General features: G+C 43.6%; 1 protein-coding gene across 1 annotated transcript; it reads right to left on the reverse strand.

The window, feature by feature from the left end:
• Positions 1-7946: 7946 nt before the first annotated feature.
• Positions 7947-11514, reverse strand: LOC125517417 (S-(+)-linalool synthase, chloroplastic-like). The gene is made up of 7 exons (XM_048682613.1): positions 11242-11514; positions 10646-10871; positions 10031-10403; positions 9620-9838; positions 9080-9218; positions 8385-8624; positions 7947-8224 (listed from the first exon to the last, which is right to left on the reverse strand). Exons 1-7 carry the CDS (start codon positions 11419-11421, stop codon positions 7952-7954), a joined length of 1650 nt encoding a protein of 549 aa, XP_048538570.1. The 5' UTR covers positions 11422-11514; the 3' UTR covers positions 7947-7951.
• Positions 11515-13683: the final 2169 nt, after the last annotated feature.

A 13683-nucleotide genomic window follows, 5' to 3' on the forward strand; every position in this document is an offset into this window, starting at 1 on the left:
CTGCGTTCATAGGGCTCAATCTATGTACGTATATGTGAAAGTCTACGTTTGTACTACGTTTTGCAAAAAAATGAAACAAGGTCCTTGCCGTCGACGTCACGGAAGAATCTGTTTGATTGTCAAGTTTGTTATTATGAACTGCAGAGACCTTAAGTAACTCGACGCCTCGATCCATAAGACCAGCCCTTCGGCACTAGACCTAAGCATGGGCAGCATAGGCATGAAGCCTGGCTTCTGGCGGGCTGAAGCTCTACTTTTCCACCTGAAGTCTAGCCCGAAAACAAAAAATAAATACTGAAATGGCTAAAAAAGTAGTATTTTATTTAGAATAGATTATTTCTAAGTCGTAGGAATAATTAAATTAAATAAAAAATACAATGCTCATGTGTTTTGTGTAGGGCCAAGCCAGGCTTAGTCTCAGTGTTTTCACATCATTCCTTGTGAAGCCAGACGCGGTATAATCTGGTATACTTTGAAAAAAAGGCTTTTGTAGCCATGGTTGGAGCTCACTGTGAGAGGTGGGAGCAGAAAATCGATGGTCAACTACTATATGAGATAGGAATTCAAACTGATCTTGTCATGCCGCTTCCATGTGGTTGCATCATAAAGAGAAGACCCGATCTTAATTTCGCCGAATCCAAAACCATGTGAGGCCACCATTTTTCGAGGGCGTGTGCCAGCATCACCCCGCTATTCTAGACCGAAGTACATGAGGGTGGAGAAACCATGATGAGTCCACCTGACCCCCACCTCCAGCAACTCCATGTTGAAATGGATATGGAGAAGGGTGGACTCATTTATTTGGACAGAGAGGCACCACCGCTATCTCACCGCCACCATCCAAATAACTAAGTTTAGTTATGGGAAGGACTGACGAATGCACCAAACAAGACAACGGTATCCCCTTCTCTATGGCCCAAGATATCGATGTAGCGGCCAAAGTGGAAGGGATAGCACTTGGATATGGTTTGTGGCGGGCTTGTGGTATCTAGTACACCAAATCTTAAAAGGCAACTTATAGTAGTTATACAATTTTCTGGAAAAGAAAAACATGGTATGACATTTATACACCACGCCCACATGTCATATAATTCAAAATTAAATCTGAGCCTAGATTAGATGGTCGAGTTCTTTGTGGTGGAAGCAGCCCATCCGGGTTTAAGTTCTAGACTTGACATGAGTGCTCTCATATTTTTGGATTTATTTGACTCTCTTCGTCGCTATTCGTCTAGTGGTATGGTGTGGATGTGGACTACATGGTGCCTATGACGACTTCATCGATCTTAAGATATGCCGGCTTAGTCTCTCGAATGTGGTCATAGGGTAGGGTTGTATGTGTGTTTTCATATGGATGTGTGTGTGTGTGTGTGTGTGGTGTGAGCGTTTGCATGTGTATTTTGTTTCTAAAAAAATCTGAAATAGCAACAGAATAAAAAACCAGCTTGTTCTAGTACCAAAACATTATTGTTCAGATCAGCCATGAATTTAAATCTATGGACGCTGACAATGGTCAGTTTTCTTTCTTGAGCTGTGCGACAAATTTGGAATTTACACACTCTATATTGATTGTATTGCCTTTATGTCACTAGCACAATATGTCAGATTTTTTATAAATCTTTTTAATTGATTTTCTAGCGGGATACAACTGGTTGTACCACAAAACCCAGATGCACATGATATTTTTTTTCCCTTGGTAAGCTATATGGCATCTCCATCCTTGGCTGTTTCTCCAGTTTTGATATTTTCACAACTTTTACTGATATTTTAGCTTGCCTTAGTGCACGTTGCACCACAAATCCGGATCCATCTGATATTTTCTCGTCCTTGGCAATACATGTGGCATCTTCATGCTGGGCTATATATCTCTCCATCTTGTAGGAACTAGGGATTGCAGGTTTGAAATAGAACACGGAGTGAAGATAAGCAGCTTCTCCCCTTCTATTGGTTGCTCGGTATCTTCTTTCACTAGCCCGGACCACACGGGAAGAGCGTTTCCCTGATGGCTGACCGTCGTCAACCGTGTATTTGCGTCCCAAGTGACGATGGGGTGGCGACGTGCTGTATGATGTCGGCTGCCAAGTGCTTGTAATTCAGCCACGTGTATACATGCCAATGTGCTGCCATGAAAAATAGAATCAGGGGACGTGAAGACGATGACGACCTGTATGGTTCCGCTCGCGTAACCCAAAAAACCCCTTTTCTGCTTAAATTTGAGAAGCTTGCCCTCAAATTTATCCTTTTTTAATAATGTACATCCATTCTCCTCAAATCTCCTCTCGGCTTCACTCACTGGAGAAATAGCTCAACCAGCGGCAAGCCGTCCAATTAACCCCTCCTCCTTGTTATAAAATCACTCCAGTGCCCTACCCAAACCCTAACCCTTCCCCGGTTCCCACATTTCTCCCCAACTCGCCAGCGCCAATGCCCCGAATCGCCGTCGCTACTGCCAGGGTAAAAAAAATCAATGCAATTTCTAAAAAAATCATATTAAGATCTGATCTATTTTTAATCCCATAATTTTGAGTCAGATCCAAACTAAATTTAAATTAGGCTAAAATGCAATGAAATTTAAAATCCAAATATTGATTTTTCTGAAATTTTGCATATTTCAATGAGCCTTTTTTTTGTTTACGAAATTAAAAACCTTGGCTGTCGCCGCTATAATCACCATGGCTCACTGCCTTTGTGGGGAGTGTGGTGGGGTCTCTCCACGGCAGATGTCATCCTATCGATTTTTCTTCCTCGGAAGACGATTCGGACAACGAGTGCCAGGAGGCACAGCTGGCAGCGCCATAGCAGAGGAATCCTAGGAGGAGGACACGCTGGCGGCCATATTGCGATGGAGGAGAAACAAGAGTATGAGCGAGCGTTGCTCGAGGAGGAGGAGCACCGAAATATGGACGCCCAAATTACGGAGGATGTTGCCCGGCCGGCTTGCCACTGACCCGGAGGTGGTTCCAGCTTGCAGGGTCCATCACCGAGAACACGAGGCGGAGGCGGACCGATGGTTATTAATCGAGGCGGCGCGACTGTGTGACACTCTCTTCGACTAGCTCGATGTCAACGACTAGGGCGATGCCTTGGTGCCATGGCAAGGCATCCACGAAGCAAGGGCGTCAGGCTCTGACAAGCTGTCGGTGATCAACCTCGACTTCGTCTGGGATTGGTGTATTATTAACTTTAGTATAGCTCATTTTAGCTCCAAGTAAGTGGAATCTAGTTTAATATGGACTATGATGCTTAGTTATGGAGCGTCTACCCATCTGTTATCTATACTTGTGGTTGGGGCGCCACCCTGTAGCATCTCTTGAGAGAAAGTTGTGCATACGTTTTCATTTAAAAAATACATGGGATCCTCGCCTACATATTAAAAAACATCTCAGAAAAAAATCCTCACCTTCATCTATTTTTTCTAAAAGCTTTCTCACCGTTGGCAAACAGCTTGCGTCACGTGGCATAGCTAGATGGTCACCCTTCTCCTGATGCTTAATGGGTTTAATTAATTCTACACTCGTTATAAGAAATCACGTTAATCAGAAAATGTGCGATATGTGTGTATATATATACCTTGGCGCGGTCGCTCTAGATATGTGTGAAAAATATGCATGGCTTAGCTAGAGCACGTACGTTGTTGATACCGACATATTTGGCGCCTAGTCTGTGTGGCGAGCCCTGCTGCGGCTGATATTGCCCTTCGTTCTTGGCCAACCATCCATCCATCCATGCAGTGGAGCTAGACTGGGACACGCTGGGACACGGACCATCGTCCAAATATTTTAGTCGTATCGCGAGTGGCCGGTGGTCTCATTTTGCGGCCTAGCTAACTACTTAGTCCGGAGTCACAACCGGAGTCGCCATCAGATGGCACATTTGTAACGCCCGTACGTGTTCCTCTTCTGATATGTCGGAACAGAATTGGGGGAGGTATATCAATCCGTCTAAGTGGTAAGTGCATCGTTTTGTTTGGCAAATCTTGTACCATGGACGTACAGGTGAGAGTCCGTATAATTCTAAAAGTTAACTTGACAACTTTTGAAGAGAAATTGCAGAGACTGGGGGTACGCCACCTTTTCGAAAAAAAATAAAAAAAATCTTTTGAAGAGAAATATTTGGGGCTGCCTACGCCTGATGGCCGTATGTCACGAGGTAAATTTCAGAATTTGCAGTCGAGGCTCCTGAAAAGAATCATTGCTTGGGGTGACACCCTTTCTTTTGCTGGCAAGGAAACTATGATAAAAGTTGTTGCACAGGCCATCCCGACCTATATCATGGGTGTATTTAAACTACCAACGTCAGCGCGTGGTGATCTGAACAGGATGGTTCGGAATTTCTGATGGGGTTCCTCTGAAGGCAAGTGGAAAACTCATTGGATGGCTTGTCCGAAAATCTTGGCACATAAAACGAAGGGTGGTCTGGGTTTTAGGGACTTCCGTCTCTTCAACCAAACCCTTCTTGCACGACAGGCGTGGCGTTTGCTCACTAATTCTAATAGCTTGTGTGCAAAGGTACTAAAGGCTTGTTATTATCCGGATGGCCGCCTCAAAGACGCGGGGTTCTCGGGGAACGCTTCCCCCACTTGGCAGGCCATTCAGTATGGCCTCGAGTTGCTGAAGAAAGGCATCATGTGGCGTCTCGGGGATGGGAAAAAAATCAGAATTTGGCTAGACCCCTTGCTGCCTAGGGAGCCGATGCGCCAGCCCATCTCACAGCAAGGTACTTGCCGCCTCAGGAGAGTGGCGGAGCTCTTGGACGAGTCTAGCGCATGGCGTCTGGACCTTCTTCGACGCCATTTCCTCCCGGTGGATGTTGACACCATCACCAGCATTCGCACATCGCCACGTATCACTGATGACATCATCACCTGGGCGCCGGAGAAGAACGGTATCTTCACCGTCCGATCCGTCTATCGCTTAGCCATGGACGAGCGCCAGCGTCCATCGGCAACCGCCACAAGCAGAGCACCGGATGATCATCGCGCCATCTGGAAGATCATATGGAGGTGCCTTACTCCCCCGAAGGTACACGTTTTTGCATGGAGGCTTGTCTCCAATTCTCTGGCCACTTGGGAAAATAAATTTTAACGCCACCTCGAACATACTGACGTGTGTCCCATTGTGGTGTCGAATGAGAGGACAATTTCCATGCAATGTGTAGGTGCCCCCTCGCGAAGAACCTCTGGCGTGCCATGGCCTCGGACTGGCCGTTGCCAGAGATTGATGATGTCCGCAGTACCGGGCCGGAGTGGCTCTTTACACTGCTTGAGCCGCTCTCGGACAATATTCGTATGGTGGCCCTGATGACTATGTGGCGCGTGTGGTACGTCCGGAACGAACTCATGCATGGCAAGTCAGCCCCTCCGACGGAAGCATCACGTCGTTTCCTACATGGGTATATATACTCGCTCTTGTGCGAGTAATGCTACATCCATGTAAAGAATTTTACGTGTTTTACATAACCTGCTACATGGACAATTGTGATTGGAGAAGGGGGAGGAAGGGGCCCCACCCACCTGAAAATCGGGGGGGGGGGGGGGGGGGGGGGGGGGGGGGAGTTATTGGAAAGGTTACATAAAACGTTTCGTAAAGGTACGCAGGTCTAGGATTATCGCTCTTGTACATTCACCAGCTTCCATCGGGGAATATTGAGAACGGTAAAATGGTGGTGCACGTACTTGCTAGCAAGAGCAGCAGCGACATGCAACAGGCCAAGGATCAGCGACTGGACATGCCCCGTTCGCCGCCCGCCCATGGCTGGACCAAATTAAATATAGATGGGAGCTACATCAATGAAACAACGGCGGCTGGCGGTGGAATGGTGCTACGTGGCGACACCGGTTCTATTATCTTTACTGCATGCATGCAGGCAGATCACCACATGTGATGACGGACTAGAGGCAGAGCTCATGGCGTGCAGAGAAGGCCTTGATCTTGCTCTTCATCGGACCGGATTACCCATTACGGTCGAGTTCGACTGCGCTCAGGCAGTCTTGATGCTAAATACGAGTCATGGGTACCGCTCTCCATACAGGACTCTTGTGTGTGACATTCAGTTACTGATTTCTGAGAACCCATGGAAGATTTCAATTACGCATATTAGACGTACTCAAAATAAAGTTAATCATAGTCTCACGGCTTACGGGCCGAGCACACCCCGTACCGCCATTTGGTTTGGTACGGGCACAAACGAAGTCGTAAATTTGTGTATGGCTGAAAAGCTGCCTTGAGTAATGAAATCTTTCTATTTCCGGCAAAAAAAAATTTGGGGGAGGTGTCTTATGTTATGGTAATAGCCCTCCCTATAGTGCTAGAATTCTATCTTGCCCTTCCTATTTTGAAAATAAAAATCAAAAAATAGGAGGAAAAAACATGACAGTAAAAAATAGGAGAGAAAAAAGACCCGAGAGAAGCAAAAGTAACTTTCAAGATTTAGTTACCAAAGCCCTACCCAATGGTATGTTCCACGTTCGTCTAGAGAATGACACTGTATCATTCTAGGCTATATTTCAGAGAAAATCCGGTCCAGTTCTATATGTCAGAACTAATCTTGTTGTTAGCGCTAGTTTAGATTATTTGTTTTTGTTGAGTCATGCATTTAGTTCAAGCTGCGGCAGGGTGTGCATGTTAAGTTGTGATCACGTGCATCATGCAAAGCTGATCGGTAGAGCTAGGTACTCCCTCCGTTCCAAAATAGATGACCTAACTTATACTAACTTTGTACAAAGTTAAGTCATCTCTATTTTGGAACGGAGGGAGTAGTATTCTGTGAGTTAGTTAGTGGACTAGCTACAAAGTAGGCCGTGGACTGAGCATTTTTAGTCTGCATGCCAGCTGAGTCTGCATGCCTAACTCTTCTCCATTGTGTGTTCTTGAGAGTAGATATAAACTCAAGAGAGAGTTGAGAGGATAGGAAGCAGATAAGCGGCGCTGAGAGGAGGCGGCACCAACACTATATTAATACTGATGGGGTGTCGTCAATTGTTCGAGGACACGGGAATAGTCTCTGATGCGCAAGTTTTGGCGTGGCTCCCATCTGATGTTCTGGTCGAATATATTGTGCTACTAGGCAGTTACTGCTGATCAGCCGTGAAGTCTTACAAGCGGCACGCCTTTTCCTTTTTCTTACGGCGCGACTGTGCCCGCCGCCACAGCTACAAGAAAAATACTGTCTTAATATATATCCAATATCCGTGCGGCCTCTTGAATGATGCACCCGTAATTGCTAGCTGGTGTGAAATGCTAGACAGAAATCAAATAATCCGCTATATAATATATTTGCACTCCAGTGAATTTTAAGTGTACCATCCAGTTTACACTTCTTTGCTACGTGTGTGGGTAATTCTGTCTACAATTTATTTTTTCTTTAATGAGACAAAAATCCCACCGGAGAAGGTTCTAGCAACTACCAACATACTTCTGTCAGTGATGTGGGTATCAGCTCTTAATTTTATTTCACTTGTCTATGAATGGTCCCCGTCATAAATTGGGAAAACCAAAACCCTGTTTGCAATGTGGGTCTCCTGCGAATGGGTGGTTTTCTTTGCCCTTATGAGATTGGTATCCTTTCAAATATATTTTTCGTGTCTACCCATCTGCCTTATTGTGTACAGAGAGCATTGCTAGAACTAAATGTAAGCCATCTCAGGCACCAGAACTATCTGCATATCGTCCGAATGTTGCACAAACCAACAATCTTTTCATACATTCACAATTTCATATACAAAGTATTTCGCAGCGTCCAGTGCCTATCAATTCATATGCATCTCATCATACATTTCAACACTGCATGGAGTTGTAGGCTGTTCCCATGTATGTTCATCATCTTATCATGTGAAACACATATGCGAATTGTGCAGGATGTTAGTCAACATCCTACGTGACGACCCTACCAAAAACTAATGCACTACATTTATAAGATTTATATGCAATATAATGTGATAGAATGCATGATTGATTTAGAAGAGCAACATCCTTGTATAATCCTCAAGGACGGGGAGCTTCTGCTCATCGTCGTAGCCATACATGACGCGGACCATCCTCGCAAAGTTTAGTGATGCTGTCATGAAGCTATGCGATAGTGTTGACTTTGTCCGACAGAAGCATTCCCTGTTCAGACCCTCCCATTCACTCCTGATCATCTCCAACATGTGCTTCTCTGCATCACCACGAGGATTTTCTCTTTGGTACAACTCTTTGTATGATCCATCTAGCCCATTTTGGGATTCATCCTGCATGAGACAAAGAATGAAAATGTTAGATCATGCCTTATTTGGTCAATATTGACGTGGATGTTGACCCGCCATGCTATGAACTGAATGAATTTATCTAAAATTATTGTTAGTGCTAATCCTATGTTCTTATGTGATCAAGTTCTTGGTGTGTTCAGACCATTGCACTGCCCATGTCGTCCCAGAGCCTCATTATCTTTGCAGGGCAGGAGATGATCCGATGGATGTCGTCATTGTTGCCCTCTGGTAATTCATGCCCCAACATGAATAAAAGATGCATGAATACAAGTGGAGCTCCTGAAGTGACAATCCCGTTTCTTAGATAGTCCTCGGATGTAGGGATCTGATTAGTAGATAACCATTTTCCCTCGATCATGAATCCATCAAACAAAGTTGCCCACTGTAAGAAGAAAAAAGGCAAGCATGTCGGATTAATTTTTCCACTCTTATTTTACTTTCTATTACTTTTGTAAATACAACTAGGTAATTGTGCATGTGTTGCAACAGGTGCACATATATTTTGTATGTAATCATCGCGATTTACATGCCATTTTAGTGTTAGTGCGACTACATACCAAAAAGAAACTTTAGCTGATAACTGAATCAGTACTTATTACTTATTGGCTTACCAAAGAAAATAATGTGATTTTGTATGATAAGCCAATAAAACATGGGATAGTTAAGACGATTCAAGGAAATTTGGTTGGGAAAATCAGTAAAACAGGGAACGGAGGAGGTGGTGTGGGGATGGAGATGATGGACGGAAGATAGGAACATAGGTGGTACCGTTGTTATATTTAGTTTCTTAGGAAAATCAAATTAAAGAGAAATAAAGAAGCATTCTAGGAGACATACTGCTTTCTTGAGATGATTGATAGGGCTCAATCCATGCTCTTTTCTGACTATATCGGCGATATCACTTGTGATAGTGTAAAGAGCCTTGTAACATGATATCATGTAGCTCGGGAGTGAATCAACAGCTGCAAGATCCCACCTGTCAATAATGTGCAATTTTTGTGTGAAACTTTGATAAAAACAATATTTTTATAGCATTTATATGGTCTTAAGCTTAAGTAATCATTGAGTTCTTATTCCATTAGCAAAGTAGATGCCATTTTGGACCTAAACAATCTCTAATATGCAATATTTTTTGCTTTTTGCTTGAATATAGAATAGATAATTAGAAAACTATTAATATTTTAAAATATTTCTCATAAAGACACAATGTTGATTTCAAACCAACATTAAAACATCTGCATATATTATATGTCAAAGTTAAAGAAGTATGAATATCTCATTGGATGTATTTAATACGCCATTTAATTACCAAAAAAGAAACTATATTGCTCCCCTAATCGTATTAACCTTATATATTATGAAAACAACAATGCTCACATTTTGATCGCCTCAGTAAAGAGGGAAAGCTCCTCTTGTGTGGCGACAAGATCAAAGATGTCATCCACAATGTAGACCATGGATATGATCTTTGTGATCTCAATCCGATATCTAGAGAAGGAGAAACCCTCGAGGACGGTCATGGGCCACATGTACCATTTAAGAACTTGGTCCCTTGCGGCCGGAATTTCTTGAGCCAATCCTAGATCCATCCACCATCTGTGTGAAAAGGAATTTTCATATACTTAAAACCACCACTCTTTTAATTGTGGGAGTACGTGAGTAATCAAAAATGTTAATTTATCAAATTTGGCCAAGAGTTCTGCATTTCCCTCTTATCATAAGAATGCACATATTTTCCACTTTTTACAAAATTAATCATTGAGGGCTAGTATTTTATTATATTTATACCTCTTAACCTCTTGCATTTCTCTCTGTTGCTGCAACTTCTTAATCGTAAACTCTGCAAGTGCCAAATTCTCAATTGCCATATTCCTAGTGGGCATGTTCTGGAGGTAACTCAGTTGGTGCCTTGCCTTGTATTGCATCAGGCTCACATGATAGGGATGGTCTAGTGACCGCCTTACATATCTTGCAAGGTTTGGCTCCAGATACTTAATTGCAAATCTAAGATGCTTGCTTGAGAATTCATTTGCCTTGTAGAGTGATGATTCTCCTACGTTGAGGTGTGACATGTCTTGCAAGCTGAGCAACCCTCTAATGTCTTTGCTGAGGCCAAGGTTGAAATCACCATTATCGTTTCTGAACTTCCGAAGAACATCGTCTGCCAATTTGTTAAGAAGGGGCCTTAGGCACATGTTATAAATAATTAGTACAATACATCTCGAGGGAGGTTCTTATACGGTCCACAAGGAAACATTAAGCCTTAGTTTAGACTTGGCTACCCTAAGATATTTTTCTAGCAAAGTTATCGCGTAAAATTCATTTCTTAGACCAAATTGCGCTCAAGATTCCCAAACTTGTTTGTTTATCTGCCTCGAGACGCCAAACTTGTATTTTACTGACCTGCCGAAACATAATAGCCAGCTTCTCTCATCAGCCTCAAGGAAAGGGTTGCATCAAGCAGATCATCACTATGGATGAGATCTGCACACGAGTCCATGATGGTGTCGATCTCGTCTTGGAAATAGTGGTCGATGCAGAGGCGCTTGAGGTGATCAACAGTGGTCAATAAGCCTCGTCGACTCGTCCGATGGTGATGCAGCAATGCTTGAACATTCGTTAGGCTTTCCTGGTGTGTTGCACAGAGACATCAAACTTGTTCTTCAAAAGAATACAAAGTTTACAGAACTTCAACTATTAATATAGGATTTTGGGTGATAGCAGTTGCAATATTTATATTTACGATTAAAAATACTTTCATAATAATGTAGGTTTATATATTTTATAAAAATCTTTCAAAAATTACTGGGATAATCTGGTTACACAAGGGACCAAATCGTTTCTTTCCTTTTGGTGGAAGGTGACGTTTACGACGACAGGCTTGTGCCAGGCTCAATATTATAGCTCTGATAGGTTTGAACTCGATCCCTTGTGTAATAATTAGAAAAAGGACATAAACACGCATGCTAATTGCATATACGGGTGATAACTATATATACCTCGAAGTCAAAATCATCGGACAGCACATGTGACGCAGGCTCCCGCCCGGGACATATCACCGTTGATGGGCGGAAGAAGGCACGGTTGCGTCCGCTCCGGCCACCATTTCCGGCCAGCGGTGAAGCCGAATGGTGCAGTGGCTGAACTGAGAAGGGGAAGGAGACATGCGCAGCAGCCATCGGTTGCTTAATTAAGTGTGTCGTGTTACAGAACGACTATGTCTTTGGCCTGGGTGATATGAGATGAACAAGTTGCTGCTGCTGCTACGTCTTTGGGTGAGATGAGATGAATTGCAGGCATGCCCTCTAGATTTATAGGGACGGGGATAGGAGTGGTTGCCAGCTGCGTCGATCCATCCTCCACCGATCGAGTGAGTGGTGTTTGAAGTTGGACTATGCATGCACCCCAGGTGAGCCCATGTGGAAAATTCACTAAACGTGAACGATTGTAGCGTACGTCATGCTTGATCAGTTAGTCAGTCGAAGTTCCGTAAGTACATGAACATTTAATAATTCACCTCGCTCACACGCGTCACGTGATGCATGCACTCATCAAATTTAGTTTGTCGTCTAGAGCCATTGTATATATTCTTCGCTTGGCGGGCACACCATGCATCTTTGCTGTCAGCAGCAGCAGCAAGCGTCAAGAAATTACGATGAGCATTCTTCTCGTATTTTTACGAGCAACAGGTGCATCATATATGTTCACTCGGTTCCCACTTGCTCTGAGCGCGTGTACGTACGATGTGTGTGTATACGGTCGTGATGGACCAGACAAATATGGCAACATCGTGCACACTGCAGTACATGTACGGTTTGTCCCTGCATGTACGCGTATAGAGTACATGTGTACTTCCTGGTACATGTGTACGCGTATAGGAACATGCGTCATTGTCGCATGGCGCGTTCTGCCACGTGAACGTCTCGATCTGCCGCGTGGAGAGAAAGAGTTTGTTGGTCTCGAGCGGGCAATGAAAAGTCTACCGATGGGCAAGTTTTCGAACGGCTGTTGCCTAGCTCGCAGCCCGTCGAGCTCACGAAAATGGAAGTACTACTTGGCTACTGATAGAGAGCGGTCAACAGCAACAACAAAAAAAGAACCCCCAGACATGTAACATGTGTGTACACGACTCGTACTGGCAATGCGCGTGCACTGGCAATTCTTCGTCCAAATTGTTACCAGTGGAGTACTTATGTGAATTAATTATCTACTGCAAAACTCTAGTGAAGTAGAAATTGTTGGAGCAAAAGAAAAGAAGTTACATGTACCTATGTAACCAAGCAACTACACCGTATATGAATTGATTTTTGAAAGTTCTCCCCCGTAAATAGGGCTAGGAAGGATCCCTTTGAAGATGACGTCATTCCGGCGGATCCAAATGCTCCTAGGGACAGAAGTAATAATCAAGATTGACATCTGGGCAGAGATATCTCCCGCAACAAGGAGCAAATGGGCGACCAAAGAAAAGATGTTCATCTCCATTTCTAGAACATATAGATTCCAAACAACACAATCATAAGATGAAGGCCTTGGGCAGAGTTACCGTGTTATTGTACCAAGCCCTTTCTGGTGCCCCTCCCTCGCGGACGGCCCCGGAGCAAACCCTACTCACCTGCCAACCACCCCACCCCATCCTCCTCTCTTGGCCACCGCCTGAGGACTCCACAACAAGCCCGCACAGCATCGGTGCCAGCCGGACTCTTCTTCTCCCTCTTGCAAGGCACTGAGATTTGTGCATTTTTTCGAGCTGTGAAAATGAACGCTATAATTTATTTCGCACTAGATTAATAAAGGTTTATAACACAGAGAATATATTTTTCAGACTTGGATGAACAAATTTGTAAAATAGGATAACTTAATTCTCAATTGACTGAGCCCTAGGTACTAATGTAGCCTTAAGTTACACCACACAACTGCAGTAAGGTATTGGTCCTTTGTAATGTCATCCCTGTCTCGGGGGCATTCTACCAGAAGAAAAGAATCTCAGGGAGAGGTCCCATATATGAGGAGGAGAGCGATCTATGACTAGGAAGCAGAAAATGATAGATGCATGTTCATTGGACCGACAATGGCGTCTTCTTCTGGATGCTTGGATCTGATCTGAGCAATTTTGCGGTGGGTGGCCACCACACCTTGACACTATACCTAGAAATTTGGAGCTATTGCAAAATTTAATATTGGGCATGTAATGTATTAATGCAAGCTATAAACAAGTTTTCTGTATATCATTGAAGGTGGTTAATAAAGAAATGTTTGAAGAATTACATCATATAATAAAATCAAGCAAAAATCCTGTTCTTCACCTTACAATTAGCCCGTTGTATTTTGGGCTGGTATGTGCAAACCCCATGAACTAAAAAAGGTGACATTCACATCGTGAAGTATATATAGAAACAAATAACATGTACTTATTATGTTTTAGGCAGTTATGTCATATTATA

The sequence above is a fragment of the Triticum urartu genome, chromosome 6 (genome assembly GCF_003073215.2).
Source record: "Triticum urartu cultivar G1812 chromosome 6, Tu2.1, whole genome shotgun sequence".
NCBI lineage: Eukaryota > Viridiplantae > Streptophyta > Magnoliopsida > Poales > Poaceae > Triticum > Triticum urartu.

Coding starts and splice junctions, on each gene's coding strand:
- LOC125517417 (XM_048682613.1), bottom strand. CDS start 11,421: ATGGCTGCTGCGCATGTCTCCTTCCCCTTCTCAGTTCAGCCACTGCAC. Junction 10,404..10,645: donor TGGCTATTATGTTTCGGCAG/GTCAGTAAAATA, acceptor ACAAATTGGCAG/ACGATGTTCTTCGGAAGTTC. Junction 8,225..8,384: donor ACGACATGGGCAGTGCAATG/GTCTGAACACAC, acceptor TGTCTCATGCAG/GATGAATCCCAAAATGGGCT.